General features: G+C 46.5%; 1 protein-coding gene across 4 annotated transcripts in view; it reads left to right on the top strand.

The window, feature by feature from the left end:
- The window catches only part of LOC138764090 (pancreatic alpha-amylase-like), a 30,683-nt gene extending 13,719 nt beyond the window's left edge, over positions 1-16,964 (top strand). For all 4 annotated transcript variants that reach the window (XM_069939440.1, XM_069939443.1, XM_069939442.1 and 1 more), the window contains 8 exons: positions 496-693; positions 1,530-1,760; positions 4,721-4,854; positions 8,088-8,210; positions 8,932-9,031; positions 10,304-10,425; positions 11,282-11,407; positions 16,744-16,964. In XM_069939440.1, the coding sequence (XP_069795541.1) occupies positions 496-693; positions 1,530-1,760; positions 4,721-4,854; positions 8,088-8,210; positions 8,932-9,031; positions 10,304-10,425; positions 11,282-11,407; positions 16,744-16,933 (1,224 nt within the window). In that variant the 3' untranslated portion in view covers positions 16,934-16,964. The remainder of the gene's footprint in view (positions 1-495; positions 694-1,529; positions 1,761-4,720; positions 4,855-8,087; positions 8,211-8,931; positions 9,032-10,303; positions 10,426-11,281; positions 11,408-16,743) is intronic.
- The last annotated feature ends 6,523 nt before the right edge of the window (positions 16,965-23,487 follow it).

The raw sequence follows: 23,487 nt of genomic DNA, 5'->3' as shown, positions 1-23,487 counted from the left end.
CAGTGCCCACAGTGCATTGTGACCCAGAGTCCACTGTGTGTTGTGACCCGGTGCTTTCCGTGCGGTTTGCCCCAATGCCTACTGTGCAATATAACCCAATGCCCACAATAAAGTGTGACCCGCTGTCTATCCACCTCACTAGCACTGTTAAGTCCAGCTCAACCACTGTCCCACCCAATCCCCAAGAAAGTTGAGGTGGGATCAGTGGGCTGCCAGCATGAAAAGCAGTGATGGGGCTGTGCTCCTGAACACAGCTCCACTGACCCAGTGTGAGTTCAGTGTGGAGCGGGTCAGAGTGGAGAGAAAGTTCCACCCCTCAAACTGAGGACTTGTGAAACTTACAATGTCATTCCCAATGTGGGTTCTTGCTGTGCTCAGCCACATTTCCCAGGAGACCAGAAGGGAAGCACATGACTAATTGTGGAGAGTGGGGATACCCTGTGATGGACGAGAGGTGCCATAGAAATGTAGAGTTCAAAATTTCCTTCCTCCCAGGTGCAGATCTATGCAGATGTTGTTATTAACCACATGTGTGGGGCTTCAGGGGGTTCGGGAACTCACTCCTCGTGTGGAACCTACTTCAACGCGGGAGCTGAGGACTTCCCGGCCGTGCCCTACTCGTCCTGGGACTTCAACGATCCCAAATGCAAATCGCCCAGCGGCAACATCGAGAACTATAATGATGTCAACCAGGTAATGGCACCCACCGCTCCGTCCCATACCCCTACTCCCGTCCTAGCCACTGTATCCCATACCCCCGTACCCTACACACCCGTCCCAGCCCCTGTATCCCATACCCCCGTACCCTACACACCCGTCCCAGCCCCTGTTCCCCCATACCCCCGTACCCTACACACCCGCACCAGCCCCTGTTCCCCCATACCCCCATACCCTACACACCCGTCCCAGCCCCTGTATCCCATACCCCCTACAACCATCCTAGCCCCTCTATCCCCATTACACCCTGTCCCCCTACACCCCTATACCACTACACCCCTGTATCCCATACACACCCCACCCCTATACCCATACTCCTGTACCCCTATACCCACCATACCCATACCCCCTATACTCCATACCCACTACACACCCCACCCCTATACCCCAGTTCCCCCTACACCCCCATACCCCTTACACACCCAGTACACCCTACACCCCCATATCTTCTACACACCCACCCCCTACACCCCTGTACCCCCTACAACCCCATACTCACTACATCCCTGTACCCCCTACACCCCATGTATTCCCTTCATCCCGTACCCCCTACACCCCCCTGTAAACCCTACACCCATCCCTGTCTCTGTAACCCCTCTGGTCCCCTGCACACCTCCCTGTCTCTGTAACCCTCTCCGGTCCCCTGAACCCCTCCCATCCCTCACTCTCCCAGCTGTCCAGGCACTGTCAGACCCTGCCCTCTGATTGTTCTGGTGTGGGGTCGGGGTTGGTGTGCAGGGGTCTCCCAGGGCCCTGGTCATATGGATTTGGGCTGACCGTGTGATGGCTTGAGCCTTGTGATTGCCCTACAGGTGAGAGACTGCCGACTGGTCAGCCTGCTGGACCTGGCGCAGCAGAAGGATTACGTGCGTGGGAAGATTGCCGACTACATGAACCACCTCCTGGACCTGGGTGTGGCCGGTTTCCGGGTGGACGCCTGCAAACACATGTGGCCTGGAGACCTGGCGAACATCTACAGCCGGCTGCACAACCTCAACACCCAGTGGTTCAGCCCCGGCTCCAAACCCTTCATCTACCAGGAGGTGAGAGGAGCACAGTGAGGTCCTTTGGCCACCCTGTCCCTGCTGCCTAATGCACCCACCCCATCTCAACACTGTGTCCATCCCTCGCAGATTCCAGAGTCATCCAGGCCACAGTGAAATGTTGGGAGAGTCTCAGCCTCCCTCAGGCAGTGCATTCCAGATCCTTCCAGATTCCCTCTCAAAACCTCTGACCCCTCACTCTGTACCAATGCCCTCTGGTCTTAGACTCCTCATATGAACAGAACATTAGGAACAGGAGTTGACCATCTGGCCTGTTCACTGCTGATCTGGCTGTGGACTCAGCTCCCACTTACCTGCCTGTTCACCACAACCCTCAATTCCTCTGTTCTTCAAACATCTCTCTGCTTCCTCGGGCTGGGAATTCTTGGGAGAAGAGTGTGTGGTAAGTCGTGTTTAGGCAGTCTCATAGAATTTTTCGAGGAGGTGACCAGGAAAGTTGACGAAGGAAAGGTTGTGGCTGTTGTCTACATGGACTTGAGTAAGGACTTTGACAAGGTCTCAAGTGGGGATCAGTCAGGAAGGTTCAGACGTTAGGTATTCATGGTGAAGAAGTGAACTGGATTTAACAATGGCTGGATGAGAGAAGCCAGAGAGTAGTGGTGGATGATGCTTCTCAGACTGGAGGCCTGTGACTAGTGGTTCCTCAGGGATTGGTGCTGGGACCATTGTTGTTTGTTGTCTGTATCAATGATCTGGATGATAATGTGTTAAATTGGATCAGCAAGTTTGCAGATGACACAGAAGCCACTTTCAGGTGCAATCACCAGGAGGTGGCGGCTCTGGGGCAGCTACGGATGTTGGTGAAGCGACGTTCAGGTGGCAGCGCTAAAGACACTGTTCTGCCACCTGAAAAGTCCACAGCTGCGAGAGGTGCCATGGAGAAAACACCGGCTCCTGAGTCGGGGCAGGGGCAGCCAGCGCTGGACTACAGGACAGGAGCAGCTGGTGTGGGACTACTGGGTTGGGACGTCCCACACTGAAGGGCTGTCAGGCAGCGGGGTGGGGGGCTGTCAGGTGCGGGAAGGGGATTGTCCGCAGCGAGGGGGCTGTTGGGCACGGTGGAGGGACTGTCAGGCACGGGAAGGAGAGATGTCATGCACGGGGAGGGGGGCTGTCAGGTGCGGGAAGGGGGACTGTCGGCAGCAGGGAGGCTGTTGAGCATGGTGGAGGGTTGTCAGGCACGGTGGGGGGCTGTCAAGCGGAGTGGTGGGGGTGTGGGCAGGGGGGCTGTCAGGCTGCTGGTTTCAGGTGCCTCGGGGGAGCGCTTGGAAGTGGAGAATATATCTCCCTGAGGTGGATTGGGTAAGTACACCTTGGGGACGGGTTCTCTGCTTTCAGGTGGCCTCCCGACAGCCGCATTCAGGTATTTTAGGCAGCTTGACATTCAGGTATAATGGCCACCTGAAAGTGGCTTAAGATTGGTAGCGTTGTGGACAATAAAGAAGGTTTTCAAAGCTTGCAGAGGGATCTAGACCAGCTGCAAAATGGTAGACGGAATTTAATGCAGACAAGTGTGAGGTGCTGCATATTGGAAAGACAAACCAAGAAAGGACATATACAGTCTTCTTTCTTCTGGCCCTCCATCCCATAGGATGATGATGGCTCCTTTCAGTCAGTTTGTGGGTTTTGATATGTGCATCCTGGAGTGTCTGCACAGGCTGATCCTTGACAGGCACTGAGAGGATACCCACTCCTCAGAAAGGAAGAACCTGTGCGTGAATGGATTTAGGTGAGTAGAGGTTACACAGGTCCAGATCCACTCTCTCAACATCCCCTCACAAATCCAGCAGTGTGGTGAGGTCCATGACAGCTGGGGGAAGTTCTGTGGCAGTGAATGGCCAGACCAAGCTTCAATGCCAGGGATGATCTTTCCGCGCTTCACGGCACATGCTTGCTAGATGGCTGTTGACCCTACGAGAGGATTCATCTGCCCTTTGACATGTCTTGTTTTTAATCATGTGGGGTGTCTAGCCGCCCTCCACATCAGGCAAGCCTGATGGGGAAGCTAGTTTAGTCGCTGACCACCCAACCGTGTGACAGGTAGTACTGAGTTACATGGTACCAGTAGCATTCAGATGAGTGACTTGACACAAACACGGTGAATGGTCGGGCACTGAGGAGTGCGGGAGAACAGAGGGATCTGGGAATACAGATACATAATTCCCTGAAAGTGGTGTCACAGGTGAATAGGGTTATAAAGAGAGCTTTTGACATCTTGGCCTTCATAAATCAAAGTACTGAGTACAGGAGTTGGGATGTTATGGTAAAGTTGTATAAGATATTGGTGAGGCCACATTTGGAGCATTGTGTGCAGTTTTACAGGAAAGATATCAATAAGATAGAAAGAGTGCAGAGAAGATTTACTAGGATGTTGCAGAACTGAGGGTAGGTGAGATACAAACCAGGGGATGGGTTAAGGGTGATAGGGGAAAAGTTTAAGGGGGAACATGAGGGGGAACTTCTTCACACACAGAGTGGTGGGGGTGTGGAACGAGCTGCCAGCTGAAGTGGTGAATGTGGGCTCATTTTTAACACTTAAGAAGAATTTGGACAGTTATGTGGATGGGAGAGGGAAGGAGGGATAAGGACCGGGTGCAGATCAGTGGATCTCGGCGGAATAATAGTTTGACACAGACTAGAAGGGCTGAAGGGCCTGTAATGTTCTCTGGTTCTCCTCATCTCCATCCTAAACCTACTGCTTGAATCTTGAGGCTGCGTTGCCGAGTTCTCGACACAATGACCAGTGGAAATAACCTCCCCACTTCCACATAGCATCAGATGTCTCTGTACCCAAGCCAGGAGGAAAGCCCATAATTTCTATCTCGCTGTTTCCCCTCATACGTCTGTACGTCGGCTGGAGCTCGAGTGCAGGCATGTCTTGGGAACTCTGCTCTTCCTTCCCCCCCTCCCAAACTCACACACTCTCACTGGGTTTGCAGGTTATTGATATGGGGGGAGAGCCCATCAAATCCACACAGTACACCTCCCTGGGGAAAGTCACGGAATTCAGATACGGTGCCAAACTGGGCACGGTGGTTCGCAGATGGAATGGAGAGAAGATGTCCTATCTGAGGTAAGCATAGAGCACAGCCTGGCTGCAGGCTTCAAACATGGCGCCCCTCCCTCAGTACCCCCTCCCTCAGTATCCCCCTTCCTCAGTACTCCCCTCCCTCAGTATCCCCCCTCCCTCAGTACTGAGGCCTGTATAGAGCCAAGGGCAGTGGGCCCGGTGGAGCAGCTGCTACGGAATGGGTTAATATGATAAAATACATCTTAAAAGGATGTTTAGTTCTTTGATCACATTTCACAGACAAACATCTCAAGTGTCAGTGCAGAGATTATCTTCATGTTTCCAATAGGCTTTGCTCAGACAAAGGGAGAGAACCTGCGAGAGTTTTACAAGTCAGTGTTAATGGATCCACGTGTTTGTACAAGGCCCGGACTCGAGAACTGAAAATCTTTTGCTATTAAGACTGCTGCCAGGTTTAAATTGCTGGTTGAAGGTTGCTGTTCCAAGAGTGGTCATGTAGTTTTACAAACAGAGAGAAAACATTCATTCTTTGGGAGAGAGAGGGATTCAGCAGTTGGTGGTGAAGGTTGCAAGTTGGAGACCTGCTCCAAGACCCCATTTTCAAGACGGGTTTTGAATTCTGAGTTCAGTCTGTTCTAAATCTCTTTTTTTTTAAACTTTATTTATTCGTTCAAAATACAGATAATAAGTAACATACATAACAATAAACTAAACATGAACGATATATTTTATATATATAAAAGAAAAAATAAAGAAAAATTAAGCATACATATTAAGATCTAGTCAATGTAAATCAAAATGTAAATATTCTGAATATAACAACCACTTATTAATTAAAAAAGCTATAGTTATCACGCGAAACATACGTATTTTTTCCATTATTAAACAATATTTCATCTCATTATGCCATCTATTAATATCAATCATATTTGTATCTTTCCACGTACTAGCAATACATCTTTTCACTGCAGATAATGCTAAATATACAAAAGCAAGTTGAAATTTATATCCTGTAATATTTGATACATAAATGAAATATAACCCTTCTCTGGTACCTTCATAAAAGTCTCAAATTTAGTCATTTCAGGTAAAATCATCTCTCTACCAAACACATGCTTTACCAAAGATCGAATTTGATAATAAAGAAACAAAGAATTCTTATCAATACCATAACTGTCCCTCATCTGATCAAAAGATAAAAATTTACCTTCTTTAAAACAATCTCCCAAATTTTCCACACCTTTAAATCTCCAATATAATAAACTTCGATTATGTATTGAGAAAGAAATAAGTTAATTATTATACAATGGAGTCAAGGCCAACAATTCACTACTAAAACCTATAATTTTCTTTTTCTTTGTCCATAACTTCATTAAATGTTTTAATAAATGCTGTAACAAATTTACATTCCATCTAAACAAAAATTGATGTATTTAAACCTCGAACATTAAAAGTAGCAAACCTCAACTTTGACTTATCTACTAATATTACTAAAAACTAATAATATCTATATATAAAAACTCAAAACAATGTAAATAGGACCTCCAATAGGAGAAAAAGAAACCACAAATTAAAGACTAAATAAAATAAAAATGAAAAAAAAAACCCCAAAAAAACTACCAAAAGGTAGTAATCCCTAAACCAATCTTGGATGTGGATCACCCACCAGTGGCTGATGACTAATAGAACATAGAGCAAATCTCTCCCTCCCCAGCCAAAGAATAACAACAAAATATCATAATAACATAAAAATAAAGTAAGAATAAGAAAGTTCTTCTATTCATCCAAGAGATTCCAAACTCGGTGACCCCATTTCAAGAGAAGCTAGACTCTTTCCATTCCCATTTCTTCCATTTCCAGAACAGCCAGCTTTTCCTTTAGGAGACAATGGTGGACTATGTCTTTGTCCTCGTACATCTGGCAACGAATCAGCAAAAATCATTGCTTCACGCTCATTCTCAAAAAACCAAGATTGTAAGTCTCCACAAAACACCTTCAACACTGCTGGAAAGTAGACTTATAGCCTTTACGCCACAAAACTTCTTTAACTGGATTAAATCGACGCCGACGCTGAATAACCTCTTGCTTTAAATCTTCAACACTCCGAAAATGTAATTTCTTCTGCACTTGAAGTTTAATTTTTTTTACCATTAATGGCCATAACAGTTCCTTAATACTTTAAACTAAGTTTTTAAAAAATTTAAACTTAAAAACAAAAAGTTAAAAACATGTTCTTAAAAGTCTGGCCAGAAAGGTCGAGATTTTTGTCTAAACTCTACGCCATCTTGCCACGCCCCCCCCCCCCCCCCTCCCGTTCTAAATCTCTGTCATCAATTGCAGAGGGTGTGGCTGGTGAATGTGTTTCTCCTGGAATGGGAAAGAACTTTGTGGGAACCTGGAAGATGTTCTCTTTTGGAAAAACCCATGAGGGGGCAAGTTTCTTCAGTGTGACTCTGAAGTGGCTGATTGAAGGAGATCAGTTTGTGCGTGTGTGGCAAACGAACAACTAATATTTCTCTGAAACCACAAAGACCTTCCTTTGCAGTAACAGTTTAAAGTATCAGAGCCTGGTGAAGATGATAAGTGTTTAATTTTGTGCACAGTATGGACATTGCCAGATCCAAGTGAACTTGGACAATAAAACAAAGAACTTTCTTGAACACACATCCACACCCACACCCATCCACCCACCCACACACACACACACACACACACACACACACACACACACACACACACACACCCATCCACCCACACACACATCCACACCTACACCCATCCACACCCACACCCATCCACCCACATACACACACACACACACCCACACACACCCATCCACCCACACACACATCCACACCCACACCCATCCACCCACACACACACACACACACACACACACACACAACACACTGCCTACTCGTGCGCGTAGATCTAGAAGGGGGTTAAGTTAATAGCAGTGTTAAATATTGATCTCATTATTCTTTGTTAAGAAGATGAAACCAGTTTTGTTGAAGTAGCCGTTGTCTTGGTGAATTTCTGTGGCTGCTGGTTTTGAGTTCTTAGGGCTCGTAATGGCACTGGGAGCCGCTCACTGCAGGTCTGCACCAACACTGAACATTTTTAAATCATTTCTCTTTCTCCGACTTCCCAGTGGTGCAGACCGTCACTCATGTACCGCAGCTCCCACAGTGTGACCCCTCTCACTCCTAACACCTGCTGATTCATTTGCATCCCTGTTACCTGATCATTTGCCCCCCCCCCCCACCTCTCTGCAGGAACTGGGGGGAAGGCTGGGCCTTTCTGCCGTCAGACCAAGCACTGGTGTTTGTAGACAACCATGATAACCAGAGGGGACAGGGTGCTGGAGGAGCCTCCATCCTCACCTTCTGGGATCCCAGGTATGTGGCCCCATCACCTGCACCATGTCCCACTTTCCCCAGAACCACCTTCCTGCCTGTTCCTGCTGCCTCTCCATTCTCCTCACCTCCCCTTGTGTCTCCCAACCCATCCTCATTGTTCCCCACACCCTCTTCCCTGTTCCACTGATCCCTCCTCCTTGATCCCCTCTCTATCCCCATCCCCTTTCCTCCCCCTCTCTCCCTGCCGCTCTCACCCCACCCCCTCTCCCTGCCCTTTCTCCCCCACACCCCTCCCTCCTCACCCCTTCTCTTCCCACCCCCATCTCTTCCCAACCTATCTCTCCTGCACCCTCTCTCCCCACCCCTTCTCTCCCTGCACCCCCCTCTCTCCCCACCCCTTCTCTCCCTGCACCCCCCTCTCTCCCCACCACTCTCTCCAAGCCCCCTCACTCTCCTCACCCCCACTCACTCTGCCACTCCCTCTCTCTGTCTCTCCCCGTCCTCTCCCCCTCCCTCTTTCTCCCCATCCCTCTCCCACTCCCCCTCTCTCTCCCCTTCCCTCTCTTCCCCCTCCCTCTTTCCCCTTCCCTCTCTCTCCCTGTCCCTCTCACCCCATCACTCCCTCTCCCATCACTCCCTCACCCCCCCATCCCACTCTCTCCCATCACTCCCTCTCTCTCCCATCACTCCCTCTCTCCCCCCTCCCTCCCTCTCCCCCTCCCCTCTCCCCCTCCCTCTCTCACTCTGTCCCTCCCCACAGGTTGTACAAGGTAGCCGTGGCCTTCATGCTTGCTCACCCTTACGGACAGACCCGCATCATGTCCAGTTACCGCTGGGACCGCAAGTTTGTGAATGGGAAGGTGCGTTTCAGAGGATCACTCCCCCCCACCTCTTCCCCCCCCTCCTCCCCCCCTCTTCTCCCCCCCTCTTCTCCCCCCCTCTTCTCCCCCCCTCTTCTCCCCCCCCTCTTCCCCCCCCTCTTCTCCCCCCCTCTTCTCCCCCCCTCTTCCCCCCCTCTTCTCCCCCCCTCTTCTCCCCCCCTCTTCTCCCCCCCCTCTTCTCCCCCCCACTCTTCTCCCCCCCACTCTTCTCCCCCCCACTCTTCTCCCCCCCTCTTCTCCCCCCCTTCTCCCCTCCCTTCTCCCCCCCCTTCTCCCCCCCCTCTTCTCCCCCCCTTCTCCCCCCCCCTTCTCCCCCCCCTCTTCTCCCCCCCTCTTCCCCCCTTCCCCCCATCCTCTTCCCCCACCCTCTTCCTCCCACCCTCTTCCCCCATCCATTCCCACCACCCTCTCCTCACCCACCACCCCCACCCTGTCCCCACCCACACTCCAGTTCACTCCCCCAACCTCTCCCCACCCTCTCCTCCCACCCAATCTCCCCACCCACTCTGCCCACCCTCTTCCCCATCCATTCCCACCACCCGCTCCCCCCCCAATTTCCCCCCACCCTCTCCCCACCCACACTCCAACTCACTCCCCCAACCTCTCCCCATCCATTCTCCCCACCCTCTCCTCCACCCACTCCCCCACCCTTTCCCCACCCTCTTCCCCCATCCATTCCCACCACCTGCTCACCCCCAATTTCCCCCCACCCACACTCCAACTCACTCCCCCAACCTCTCTCCACCCAATCTCCCCACCCTCTCCCCTTCTCTCGCCACCTTCCCCCTACCATTCCCCACCTGTGAAATTGCTTGGCTCAGGAAACAGGGTTGGGGGGGTCACCCTGTGAGGGGCAGAACGAAGAGGGGGGTCACACTTGGGAGGGGCAGTAATGGGGGGATACAAAATGGGAGGGGCATTCGGGAAGCTCCCCTCCCTTCCGGGGGACAGAGGATAAGGGAGCCCCCTGTCTGAGGTACAGGATGAGGGAGCCCCCATCTCTGGTATGGGTGGTGAGGGGCTTCCCTTTGGAGGATACCGAGAGAACGACATCCATTGCTCTGTGAGTCGTGCTCGGTCAACGTTGTGTGCGCTGGGTTGCTGTGAAGGAGGGGTGTGCAGACCATGGGAGGGGATGGTAGGGACACTGGAGTCAGACACAGAGTGGGAAGCACCTCGATAGGGTGAGTGGCCTCTGTGTATACAGTCAGTTCGGGAGTTCTCATGTCCACAATCATCTCCCTCCCCAAGGATGTGAACGACTGGATCGGCCCACCAAGTTACAGCAACGGGGCCACGAAGGCAGTGACCCTGAACCCTGACACCACGTGTGGTAACGGCTGGGTATGTGAGCATCGCTGGAGGCAGATCAGGTGAGAGATCGGCCCCCCAGAGGCATTTCACACAGGGTATCACAGTGGGTACGGGGTCTTTGTAAGTGGGGAATCACAGTGGGAACAGGGTCTCTGTAAGTGGGGAATCAGTGGGTACAGGGTCTCTGTAAATGGGGAATCACAGTGGGAACAGGGTCTCTGTAAGTGGGGAGTCAGTGGGAACAGGGTCTCTGTAAGTGGGGTTTGACAGTGGGTACGGGGAGTCTGTGTGAAAGTGGGGTATGACAGGGTACAGGGAGTCTGTGTGTATGTGGGGTATTACAGAGGGTACGGGGAGTCTGTGTGTAAGTGGGGTATGACAGTGGGTACGGGGAGTCTGTGTGTAGGTGGGGTATGAAAGTTGGTACGGGGTGTCTGTGTGTAAGTGGGGTATGACAGTGGGTACGGGGAGTCTGTGTGTAGGTGGGGTATGAAAGTTGGTACGGGGTGTCTGTGTGTAAGTGGGGTATGACAGTGGGTACGGGGAGTCTGTGTGTAGGTGGGGTATGAAAGTTGGTACGGGGTGTCTGTGTGTAAGTGGGGTATGACAGTGGGTACGGGGAGTCTGTAAGTGTGGTATCGTGCTGCCAATGGGGTCATCAGTTTGTAAATGGAGTATTGTGCTGGGTATGGGGGTCTGTGTGTAAATGGGGTATAGTGCTGAGAACAGGGTCTGTTTGTACACGGTGTAACTCTCTGGGTATGGGGGACTGTGAGTAAATGGGAGTCTGCATGCATGCGGACAAACATTCTTCATAGCCCTTTTGCTCCTGGAATCGTGGGCGAAGCACCTGTTTCTGCGTTAGATGTATGTCTGATGGTGAAGTGGGAAGATTGAGGTGTGGTGTCGCTGCAGGAACATGGCCATCTTCCGCAACGTGGTGGGGAAGGAGCCCCTCACAAACTGGTGGGACAATGGAAGTAATCAGATCGCCTTTGGCCGCGGAGCGCTCGGGTTCATCGCCATCAACAACGATGACTGGTGAGTCTCCACAGGCACGTGGGGAGGGTTGGGTAGTGGTGGGAATGTAGATGAGTTGGGAGATTGTTGGGGGAGGGGTGGGGGTGCGGCGAAGTGGGTTGGGTAATGGGGAGGGTTTGGAGAGAAGGGGTAGGGGAGCGGGTGGGGGAAGGGAAGTACTGGAGGGGTTGGGTGGTGGGGGAGCAAATGGGAAGAGGGGTTGGTTGATGCGGGAGGGAAGTGGGGGCAAGGGGTGGGTATCGGGAGGGGGATAGGGGAGTGGGGTTAGTGGCTGTGGAGATGAGGAGACGAGGGGAAGGGTGTCAGGCGCAGGAGGCCAGCTTGGTGCACGCTAAGCCGAACGCAGTCCCGTTTGGCTACACGAACATTAGCCACCACTGTCCATTCCACAGTGAAAGGAGTCTGAGACAGTACAGACCCCATGGGCTGAAAGTTCTGCTTTTGGACTGTACTGATCTCAAGGGTTCAACATTTAGGCCTCAAGGCAGCAACTTGCCCCTGAACAAGACCTTCCACTAACTCATAACTCCTGTACCAGTGTCACACTCCACCAATGTTGCAGCCTATACCAGTGTCAGGGCCTGTACCAGTGTCACACCCCACCAGTATCGGGGCCTGTGTCAATGTCGGTGTCTGTACCAATGTCAATTTTTACCTGTGTCAATTTGTACCTGAGTCACTGCCTGTACTGGGATCAGGGACTGTACCGATGAACCATAGAATGTTACAGCACAGAAAACAGTCTGTGCCAACCAATAAAACTAGCTAGTCCCACTGACCTGTTCTCATTCCATAGTCCTCCAGACATCTCCTATCCATGTATTGATCCAATTTATTCTGAATCTGCATTCACTACATCAGATGGCAGCTCATTCCACACTCCTACCACTCTCTGAGTGAAAAACTTTCCCCTAATGTTCCCCCTAAACCTTTCCCCTTTCAGTTTAAAGTAGTCACCTATCGTATTTATCTCCCCAATCTAAGTGGAAACATCCTACTCACATCTACTCTGTCTATACCCCTCATAATCTTATAAACCTCGATCAAGTCTCCCCTCATTCTTATTCGTTCCAAGGAGTATAGTCCTAACCTGATTAATCTTTCCTGGTAACTCAACTCCTGAAGACCCAGCAACATCTTAGTAAATCTTCTCTGCAATCTTTCAATCTTATTGATATCTTTCCTGCCTCTGTGGACCAGAACTGCACACAATATTGTAAGTGTGGCCTCACCAATGACTTGAATAACTTCAACATAACATTACAACTCCTATACTCAATACTTTGATTTATAAAGGCTAAGATGCCAAAAGGTTTCTTTACAACCCTGTTCACCTGCGACACCACCTTCAGGGAACAATGTATCTGTATTCCCAGATCCCTTTGCTCCTCTGTCCTCAATGACCAACTATTTACTGTGTAAGACCTACCCTGATTCATTCTTCCAAAGTGCAACATCTCATTTATCTGCATTAAACTCCATCAGCCATTTACTGCCCCAATTTCCCAGCTGGTCCAGATCCCAATACCAGCTTTGAAAATCTTCCTCAGTCTACGACGCTTCCTATCTTAATGTCATCAACAAACTTGCTGATCCAATTCACCCCATTATCATCCAGATCATTTATATAGATAGTAAACAATAATGGTCCCAACACAGATCCCTGAGACACACCACTCGATATAAACCTCCAATCTGAGAAGCAACCATCCACCACCACTCTGTTCTCTTCCACCAAGCCAATTTCGAATCCAGTTTACAACCTCTCTATGTAGACCTAGTGTCCTAACCTGTTGAACCAACCTCTCATGTGGAACCTTGTCAAAGACCTTACTAAAGTCTAAATAAACAATATCAACCTTCTTGGTAACGTCCTCAAAAAACTCTACAAGATCTGTTAAACACGACCTACCATGCACAAATCCATGCTGACTCTCCTTAGTCAGCTAATGACGGTCCAAATATTTATATATCCTATCTCAAATCCTTCAAATAATTTACATACCATTGATGTCAGACTCACTGGCCTATTTTACTTGGCCTGGTTTACTCTTGGAGCCCTTGTTAAGCAGCAGGACAACATGAGCCACCCTCCAATCCTCCAGCCCCTCCCCATGATGGACATTTTGAACATATCCACCAGGGACCTTGCAATTTCAGCACTTGTCTCCCTCAAGGTGGGGGGGGGGAATATCATATCCAGTCCAGGGGATTTGTCTACCTTTATTCGTTGCAAGGTAGCAAGTACCTCCTTCTCCTTGAACTCCATATGTTCTATAACATTTCTATTTGTTTCCTTTCCATCCTTATTCACAATGCCAGTTTCCTGCGTTCAAGTTCTCCCCCAATTCACGAGGCTCCACACGTAGTTGACCACTCTAATTTTCTAGGGGTCCAGTTTTGTCCCCTACTATCCTTTTATTTTTAATATACTTTTCCTTCACATTATCTGCCAAAGCACCTTCATGTCTGCTTTTTGCCTTCCCAATTTTCTTCTTAACCATTCTCTTACATTTTCTAGACTCAGCAAGTAGCTCATTTCCTCCTTGATGCCTATACCACATATATAGTCCCCGCCTTTTCTTAACCAGCTCTCCAATAAACCTTGAAAACCAAGGTTCCCATTGTCTGTTAACTTTGCCCTTATTCATGGTAGGAACATGCAATCTCTGCTCTCTCAAAATGTCTTCCTGGAAGGCCTTCCCCCTGCTGGATGCATCCTTGCCAGAAAATAACTTATTCCAATTGGCTCTTCCAAGATCCTTCCTCATTTCCTCAAAATTGGCCTTCCTCCAATTCAGAACCTCAACTTGAGGACCAGACCCACCTGCCCTGCCTGGTTCCCTAAAAGATCAAATATTGCATCTTCTCTCGTTGGACCCTCTTCAGTGGTTCCCAACCTTTTTCTTTCCACACACATACCACTTTAAGTAATCCCTTTACCATCAGTGCTCTGTAATTAGTAAGGGATTTCTTAAGGTGGGATGTGGGTGGAAAGAAAAAAGTTGACAACCACTGTTGTAATCGTACCTAATTGACTCATTATGTGCACAGTTTCATCACTCCAAAGGAAATGGGCCAATTACAATTTTTCTCAAGCAAAATATTTCAGTAACAATTGGATCGGGAGCAGTAATTCTTAACCTTTCCTTCCCACTCACATCCCACCTTAAGCAATCCTTTACTAATCTCAGAGCACTGATGGTATAGGGATTTACAAAGTAGTATGTGAGTGGAAAGAAAAAGGTTGGGAACCACTGCTCTACATAGTGATGTGAGAAAGGAAAGTGTTAACAGCTAGTGATAGTGTAGCTAGGTTTTGCAGCATTATAGTAAGGCGGGCATGGCAATTCAAAAGGACCAATTAGCACAACGACCAACTGGAGGAATTTACTCTGAACTAATCAAATGAGCAGGTCTGATAAGACGCTGTCAATCATCTGTAGCAGTGGAATTTGTACACTTAGTAGTGATTGCATTGTGTAAGAATGTATTGTGTGAACTTTTGATTGGGCCAAATGTAACCCGATCCATGTTTGAACCAGGCAAAGGAAAAGCTTTGAAACATGAGGTCAGTTTTTCTCTGCCAGCTTTCACAGAGAGAGAGAGAGAGCATCTCTGTGAGGCTCTGTGCAGACAACTCACAATTCTGCAGAATAAAGAAAGTCTGACTAAGACGAAAGTTTGGGTAACATCATTTCGTAGAGTCCACCGAAAGAACTGGAATCCACAGATGTAGAAAACTTTCCTGTACATATTTGACCAAGTCCAACTCATCCAGTTCTTTTCCAGTATGAGAGTCCCAGTAGTCTCCTACTTATCACAATTTTCTGTTTCTCCTTACAGATTTGCTGCTCCAATTCTCTCGGACTATTGGGCAGTCTATAATACAGCCCTATGAGTCTGCTCGTGCCCTTCCCTTCCTCAGCTCCACCCATATGACCTCCGTAGACGAGTCCTCAGTGCAATCCTGTCTATGCACAGCTGTGATATTTTCCCTGACTAGCCATGGTACATCTCCTCCTTTCTTCCCTTGCCCCTCAGTTCAGGTGCAAAACATCCCGCCTGAACAGGTCCCACCTTTCCTGGAAGAGAGCCCAATGATCCAGAAACCTGAAGCCCTCCCTCCTGCACCGAATCTTTAGCCACGTGTTAAGAAGGATTATATTTGTGTTTCTCACCTCACTGGCACATGTCATGGGTAACAATCCTGAGATTACAACCCTGGACGACCTCTTCTTCAACTTTCCACCTAACTCTCCTATCAGGACCTCCTCACCCTTCCTGCCCACCCTCTGCCCATGTCATTAGCCCCTATTTGGACCACAACATGCGGTTGCTCTCCCTCCCTTCTGAGAATTGGGAGCTTGCGATCCGGGATATCACAGACCCTGGCACCAGGGAGGCAACAAGCCATCTGGGATAATCAATCTCTCCCACAAAACCTCCTGTCTGCCCCCTAACTATCAAATCCCCTAACACTGCATTCCTCTCTTCCCTCCTTCCCTTCCGAGCTGAGAGTCCAGTCTCGGTGCCAGACACCCAACCGCTACAGCTTGTCCCTGGTAGGTCGTCCCCACCAACAGTATCAAACAGAGGACACCTGTTGTTAATACAAATGGCCACAGGGCTATCTTGCCCTCTGCCTCTTCCCCCTGCCTCTCCTGACAGTCACCCAGGTATCTTCTTCCCTACACTTAGGTGTAGGAGCCAATACTGGTGTTAGGATCTGTACCAGGCCCATGCCGGGGCCTGTACTGGTGGTGAGGTCTGTACCAGCATTGCTGCCTGTACCCGTGCCGGGGCCTGTACTGGTGTTGAGGTCTGTACCAGAGTTTCTGCCTGTACCAGTGTTGGGGCCTGTACCAGTTTTGCTGCCTGTACCTGTGCTGGGGCCTGTACCAGTGTTGTTGCCTGTACTGGTGTTGGGGGTTTGTACCAGTGTTACTGCCTGTACCCATGTCTGGGCTTGTAATAGTGTTGGGGTCTGTACCAGTATTGCTCCCTGTACCGGCATCACTGCCTGTGCCGGTGTCAGGGCCTGTACCAGAGTCAAGGCCTGACCTGGTGTCAACGAGTGTACTGGTGGTGTTGCCTGTTCTGGTGTTGAGGTCTGTACTGGCGGCACTGCTTGTATCAGTGTCGAGGTCTGTACCGGTGTCGTTGGGCTGTACCAGTGTCGAGGTCTGTACTGGTGGTGTTGCCTGTACCAGTGTCGAGGTCTGTTCTGGCGTCACTGCCTGTACTTCTGTCAGAACCTGTACTGTGTTGGGGCCTGTACTGGAGTTAGCCGAACCCTGTGATGTCTCCATGACCTGGCTTGCCTTGCATTGCAGGAACATGGCAATAACCTTACAGACAGGGCTTCCCGCTGGCACTTACTGTGATGTGATCTCGGGGCAGAAGGAAGGAAATCGCTGCACAGGAATGCAGGTCACTGTCGACTCAAGTGGCAACGCGAACTTCCAAATCAGCAACACAGACCAGGACCCGATGTTGGCCATCCACATGAAGGACAAACTGTAATCACCCCCAGCAATAAATCAACATCAACACAGCTCTCTGCTATCGTTCCTCTGCACTGCCCGACTCATGTCACAGCAGCGCGGTTGGGGGATGGTTTGACTAACACTGGGAGGAGGGGACTGAGGGAAGAGACACTTCTGAGGGAGAGGGGATATTGTGGGAAAGGATACTGAGGGAGAGGGGATACTGAGGGAGGGGGAATTGAGGGGGGATACTGAGGGAGGAGGGACTGAGGGAGGGGGATACTGAGGGAGAGGGGACTGAGGGATGGATTCTGAGGGAGGGGGATACTGAGGAAGGGGAGTACTGAGGGAGGGAATATTAAGGGAGAGGTGGTACTGAGGCAGTGGTAGTACTGAGGGAGGTAGGATACTGAGGGAAGGGATTACTGAGGGAGGGGGGACTGAGGGACCCTGAGCAAGAAGGGTCCAACACCGCCATATCTGCCTGCAGACAAGCCCCCGGATTCCCTGCCACGAGGCTGCCTGGGGGAAGACATGGGAGGGTCACGTCCCGTGTGAATGACACCGCGCTGCCAGAACCCAGCACATCGAGCAATCTTTGTGGAGGTGGGAGTCACGTGATGGAGTAGTGGTCGGTAGGGGAATTCTGGCCCTCTCCAGAAAAGTGAAAAAAAGATAGAGAAAAAACAAAGTCACTAACACAGAAACCAGAACAAATTGAAAGTGAAAGTGTGGAGAAAATGGCAGCAAAGAAAGAAAAACCAAAAACAACGGGAAGAAAAGAAGAAGAAAGGATGTCGGAGGAGGAAGGTGAAGGCCTTACCTTACGAGGAGGTCCGCCGTGGAGAGAGAAGCCCGCTCCCTGAGGTCAGTGGAAACCCCGAACTCAGGACTACAAAAATGGCTCATGGAGCCAAACAAAAGTGCGCAACTGCGCGTGCGCGAATCCTCACGCATGCGCAGATGCGCAAGACAAAAACAACACTGACGGGAGGGGGGACCAGCTGAGGAGTAAATCTCCACAGCTGAAACAGACAAGTATAACACGACAGCAAGACTCTCAACAGGAAAACATAGAAAATAATGGGAGAAGACAGAAAACCACTGGAATCCAGATATAAATTTTGAACTCCTGAAGAAGAGGAAGGAGTTCAATGAAGTAAAAATGACCCTATGAAAAAAAAGGTTATAAATTTATGTTAAAATACCCAGCGGTACTTAAAATAGTTATCCTGGGGCAGCAAAGCAAACTATTCTCGGATCCGGAAGAAGGATGAAAATTTGCAGAACAACTACAAAACAGACAGAGAGATGAAGAGATGGAACAAGAACAAAAATGACAACAAACTATATATATATTAAAAAAAATAGAGTATAAGTAAGAACTAAGAAGGGAAAGAAAGGAAGTAAGGAGGGAATTAAGAGAGTGACCTTTGTTATATATGAAGATTAAAATCTTTTCTGGAGGGGGCTGGGTGGGGAAGAATAACAGTCACTGCGAAATCAGTTGACGCTTGCGAGCGGATTCGCAAATCCATATGGAGAGGGGAGATGTGGTTGCCCGACAAGGGACAAAGGGCAACTCAGGAAGGGGAGGGACTATAGGGGTTAAAGGAATTTTAGATAGGAGAATAGTGGAAATATTTTATATTTTAGAAATGTCTTATAATGTGTTCAAAAAAAGAAAGCAGAAATGGATAAGAAGGGAACGTGGTGATGAGGAAACAGAAAGGAAAGATAAACAAGGTATGATATGACTATGTTGAACTATATGACTTTAAATATCAATGGAATACATAACCAAATCAAAAGGAAGAAACTGCAAAATTTACTGAAAAAAGAAAAAATTGATATAGCATTCGTACAAGAAACACATTTAACTGAAGTGGAGCACAAGAAATTAAAGAGAGATTGGATAGGACATGTAACAGCAGCGTCATATAATTCAAAAGCCAGAGGAGTAGCTATATTAATCAATAAAAATGTACCAATTAAAATAGAAGAGGAAATAATAGATCCAGCAGGGAGATATGTAATGATAAAATGACAGATATATTCAGAATTTTGGAATTTACTCAATGTATATTCACCTAATGAAGAAGATCAAAAATTTATGCAAGATATCTTTTTGAAGATAGCAGACACGCAAGGGAACATCCTAATAGGAGGGGATTTTAACCTTAATTTGGACTCAAACATGGATAAAACTGGGAAAAAAAACTAACAGAAAGAACAAAGTAACCAAATTTATAATTAAATCGATGCAAAAAATGCAACTTTTGGATATATGGAGGAAACAACACCCAAAGGAAAAGGAATATTCATATTATTCGGGTAGACACAAAACATACTCAAGGATAGACCTATTCCTGTTATCAGCCCATATTCAAGGGAGAGTTAGGAAAATGGAATATAAAGCTAGAATATTATCGGACCACTCACCCCTGATCTTGACAATAGAGTTAGAGGACATCCCACCTAGAATGTATAGATGGAGATTAAACTCCATGCTACTTAAAAAACAGGATTTTAGAGAATTAATTGAATGACAAATTAAATTGTACTTTGAAATAAATACGGAATCAGTGAAAGATAAGTTTATACTATGGGACGCAATGAAAGCATTCATTAGAGGGCAAATAATACGTTATGTAACCAAGATGAAGAAGGACTACAATCAGGAAACAGAGCAGTTGGAAAGGGAAATAGTAAATATAGAAAAAGAATTAGCAATGATGGAAGATACAACTAAAAGAAGAGAATTGGCAGATAAAAAAATAAAATATGAAACACTACAAACATATAAGGTGGAGAAGAACATAATGAAGACAAAACAAATATTATGAACTAGGGGAAAAAACGCATAAAATTCTAGCGTGGCAGCTTAGGACAGAACAAACTAAGAGAATGGTATTGGCATTAAGGAAAAAGGACAAACAAATTACATATAATCCAACGGAGATCAATGAAAACTTCAGGGAATTCTACGAACAACTATATCAAACTGAAAACGAAGGGAAAGAAGACAAAATAGATGAATTTCTAACTAAAATTGAACTACCGAAATTACAAACAGAGGAGTAAAATAAATTAATAAAATCATTTGAAATAGAAGAATTACAGGAGATATTAAAAAACTACTGAACAATAAAACTCCAGGAGAGGATGGATTCCCAATAGAATTCTATAAAACATTTAAAGATTTATTAATTCCTCCCCTCCTGGAAGTAATCAACCAGATTGATAAAACACAAAGCTTACCAGATTCATGCAAAACAGCAATAATTACAGTAATACCAAAGACAGGGAAAGATCCACTCGCACCAGCGTCATATAGACCAATATCATTACTTAACACAGATTATAAGATAATAGCTAAACTATTAGCAAACAGATTAGCCGACTAAGTACAAAAAATAGTAAATCTAGACCAAACTGGATTTATTAAAAAAAGACGAACAACGGACAATATCTGTAAATTTATTAACTTAATTCATGCAGTTGAAGGAAATAAAACTCCAACAGTAGCGGTTGCTTGAGACGCAGAGAAGGCCTTTGACAGAGTAGAATGGAATTATTTATTCAAAGTACTACAAAAATTCAGTTTACCAGAGAAGTATATTAATTGGATTAAAGCATTATATAAGGGGCCATTGGCGAAAGTAACAGTAAATGGATATATATCAAAAGAATTTAACTTAAGCAGATCAACAAGGCAGGGATGTCCACTATTTCCCTCACTGTTCGTGTTAGCTATAGAACCACTAGCAGAACTGATAAGAACAGAAAATAAAATAAGAGGGATAAAAATAAGAGAAGGAATATAAAATTAGTCTATTTGCAGATGACGTTATAATATACTTAACAGAACCAGAAATATCAATAAAAGAATTACATAGGAAATTGAAGGAATATGGAGAAGTGTCGGGTTACAAGATCAACGCAAATAAAAGTGAAGCAATGCCAATGAATAATGCGGATTTCACAAAGTTCAAGAAAGAATCACCATTTAGATGGCAAACACAAGCAATGTTCTTCTTCTTCTTTCTTCTTCTTCTTCTTCTTTGGCTTGGCTTCGCGGACGAAGATTTATGGAGGGGGTAAAAAGTCCACGTCAGCTGCAGGCTCGTTTGTGGCTGACAAGTCCGATGCGGGACAGGCAGACACGGTTGCAGCGGTTGCAGGGTGTGATACCTAGGTATACAACTAAATAAAAATCTCGGCCATCTATATAAACTAAATTATTATCCACTAATGAAAAAATTACAAGACGATTTAGAGCATTGGAAAGACTTACCACTAACACTGATAGGAAGGATAAACTGTATTAAAATGAACATTTTCCCAAGGATACAATACCTATTTCAGTCATTACCAATTCACCTAACAGAGAAATTCTTCAAGGAGCTAAAGAAAATAATAAGGAAATTCTTATGGAAAGGGGGGAAACCGAGGATAGCACTAGATAAATTAACATAATGGTACAAACAAGGAGGCTTACAACTACCAAACTTTAAGAATTATTATAGAGCCGCACAATTAAGATACCTATCAGATTTTTATCAAACAAGGGAAAAACCAGATTGGACCAGATTAGAACTAGATAAAATAGGGGAGAAGATACCTGAACATATACTATATAAATGGGATGAAAAATTGGTGCAATGTAGGAATTCACCGGTATTGCATCATCTGCTCAACATTTGGAAGAAGATTCATGTAGAAAGGAATAAAACAAATTACCAACTGCCAAAACTAACATTGACGCAAAATCAGCTAATCCCTTTTACAATAGATAACCTTTCCTTTAGAGAATGGGAGAGAAAAGGGATCAAAAGAATAGAAAATTGATAAATGATTATCCTTTGAACAAATGAAGGATAAATATAACTCACGATACAGTATTGGCATACTACCAACTGAAATCCTACTTGAAGGACAAATTGGGAAGCAGTCTGAGGTTACCAGAGGGAAGTAATTTTGAATATGTGATTACAGACACAATGATAATCAAAAAATTTATAACAAATATGTATATTAACTGCAAGAGAAAGAGAACGAGGAAACAAACGGTAAAACTAAACAAAAATGGGAACAAGATTTAAACATAAAGATAAAGAATGAACCATGGGAGAAGTTATGCTCAGGAACTATGAGAAATACAATAAATCCAAGGTTACGTATGATACAATATAACTGGATACACAAGCTATACATTACACCTCAAAAGTTAAATAAATGGGACCCAACAGTATCTGACAGATGTTTTCGTTGTAAAAAGGAAACAGGAACAACAATTCATGCAATTTGGACATGTGAGAAAGTGAAAAAATTTTGGGAAGATCTAAACCAGATATTAAATAAAATTACAGAAAACAATATACCAAAAAACCCAGAGATCTTCCTCCTAAGTAACATAAAAAACAAAGAATTTGGACTTGATTTGGATGGTGCACAAAAAAGATTTCTTAGGATGGCCCTACCTGTAGTAAAAAAATGTATTATGTCAGCCTGGAAATTAGAAGATAACTTGAGAATACAACAATAGTATATAGAAATGAATATATGTATTCCATTAGAAAAAATAACATATCATTTAAGAAATGATATTACAATATTTGAACAAATATGGGAGCCATACATGAAACATAATAGAGAAAACCTACCGGGGACATCTACCACCTAAAATGACAGAAGGAGAAGAGAATGAAAAGAACTGACTCAGTGGAATTTCTTGTTTATTTTTATTGAGTGACAACATTGTTTAACGGGTTTAATGTATCTTATAGATTGAACTTCAAATAAATGGGGAAGGGAGTGAGGGAGGGAGGGAAGGGTTAGGGTTAGGAGGGGGAAAAAAGGGGGAGAAAACGACACTCTATATATTCAAGAAAAAAAATGTCTGTATCTTGGTCAATATGGTTTATAGTGTGAAAAATAAAAAAAAAAATAAAAAAAAAGAGCAGTATTTGTGGAGAGAAGAATAGTTGGTGTCTTGGTTTGGGATGAAGCACCATTGGAAATTGTTCCTCTTTATACCTACAACTTATCTCTGCCTTCACTGAAACATCAATAGAACATTGAGCACTACAGCTCAGTACAGACTCTTCGACCCTCAATGTTGTGCCAACCCATATATTCATATACATATAACAATTACAGCACGGAAACAGGCCAATTTGGCCCTTCTAGTCCGCACTGATCCAAGTCCCCTCCTCTAATCCCACTTAAATCAAATGCTAAACCCTCCCTACCCCGTAACCCTCTATTTTTCTTCCACCCATGTGCCTGTCTCAGAGTCTCATAAATGCCCCCAACGTTCCACCCTCCATCACCATCCCCACGAAAGCATTCCAGGCCCCCACAACTCTCCGTGTGAAAATTCCCCCCCCCCCTTCATTTTGTACTCACATCCTCTGGTGTTTGTTGATCCTGCCCTGGGAAACAGGCGCTGGCCGTCCACCCTATCTATGCCTCACAAAGAGCAGGGGTCCCAGAACAGATCCCTGCTATGCTCCACTAGTCACCGACCTCCAGGCAGAATCCTTTCCTTCCACTACTACTCTCTGCTCTCTACCTACAGGCCAATAA

This window comes from Narcine bancroftii, chromosome 5 (assembly GCF_036971445.1).
Source record: "Narcine bancroftii isolate sNarBan1 chromosome 5, sNarBan1.hap1, whole genome shotgun sequence".
NCBI lineage: Eukaryota > Metazoa > Chordata > Chondrichthyes > Torpediniformes > Narcinidae > Narcine > Narcine bancroftii.
This window is presented reverse-complemented; position numbering and strand designations above follow the sequence as displayed.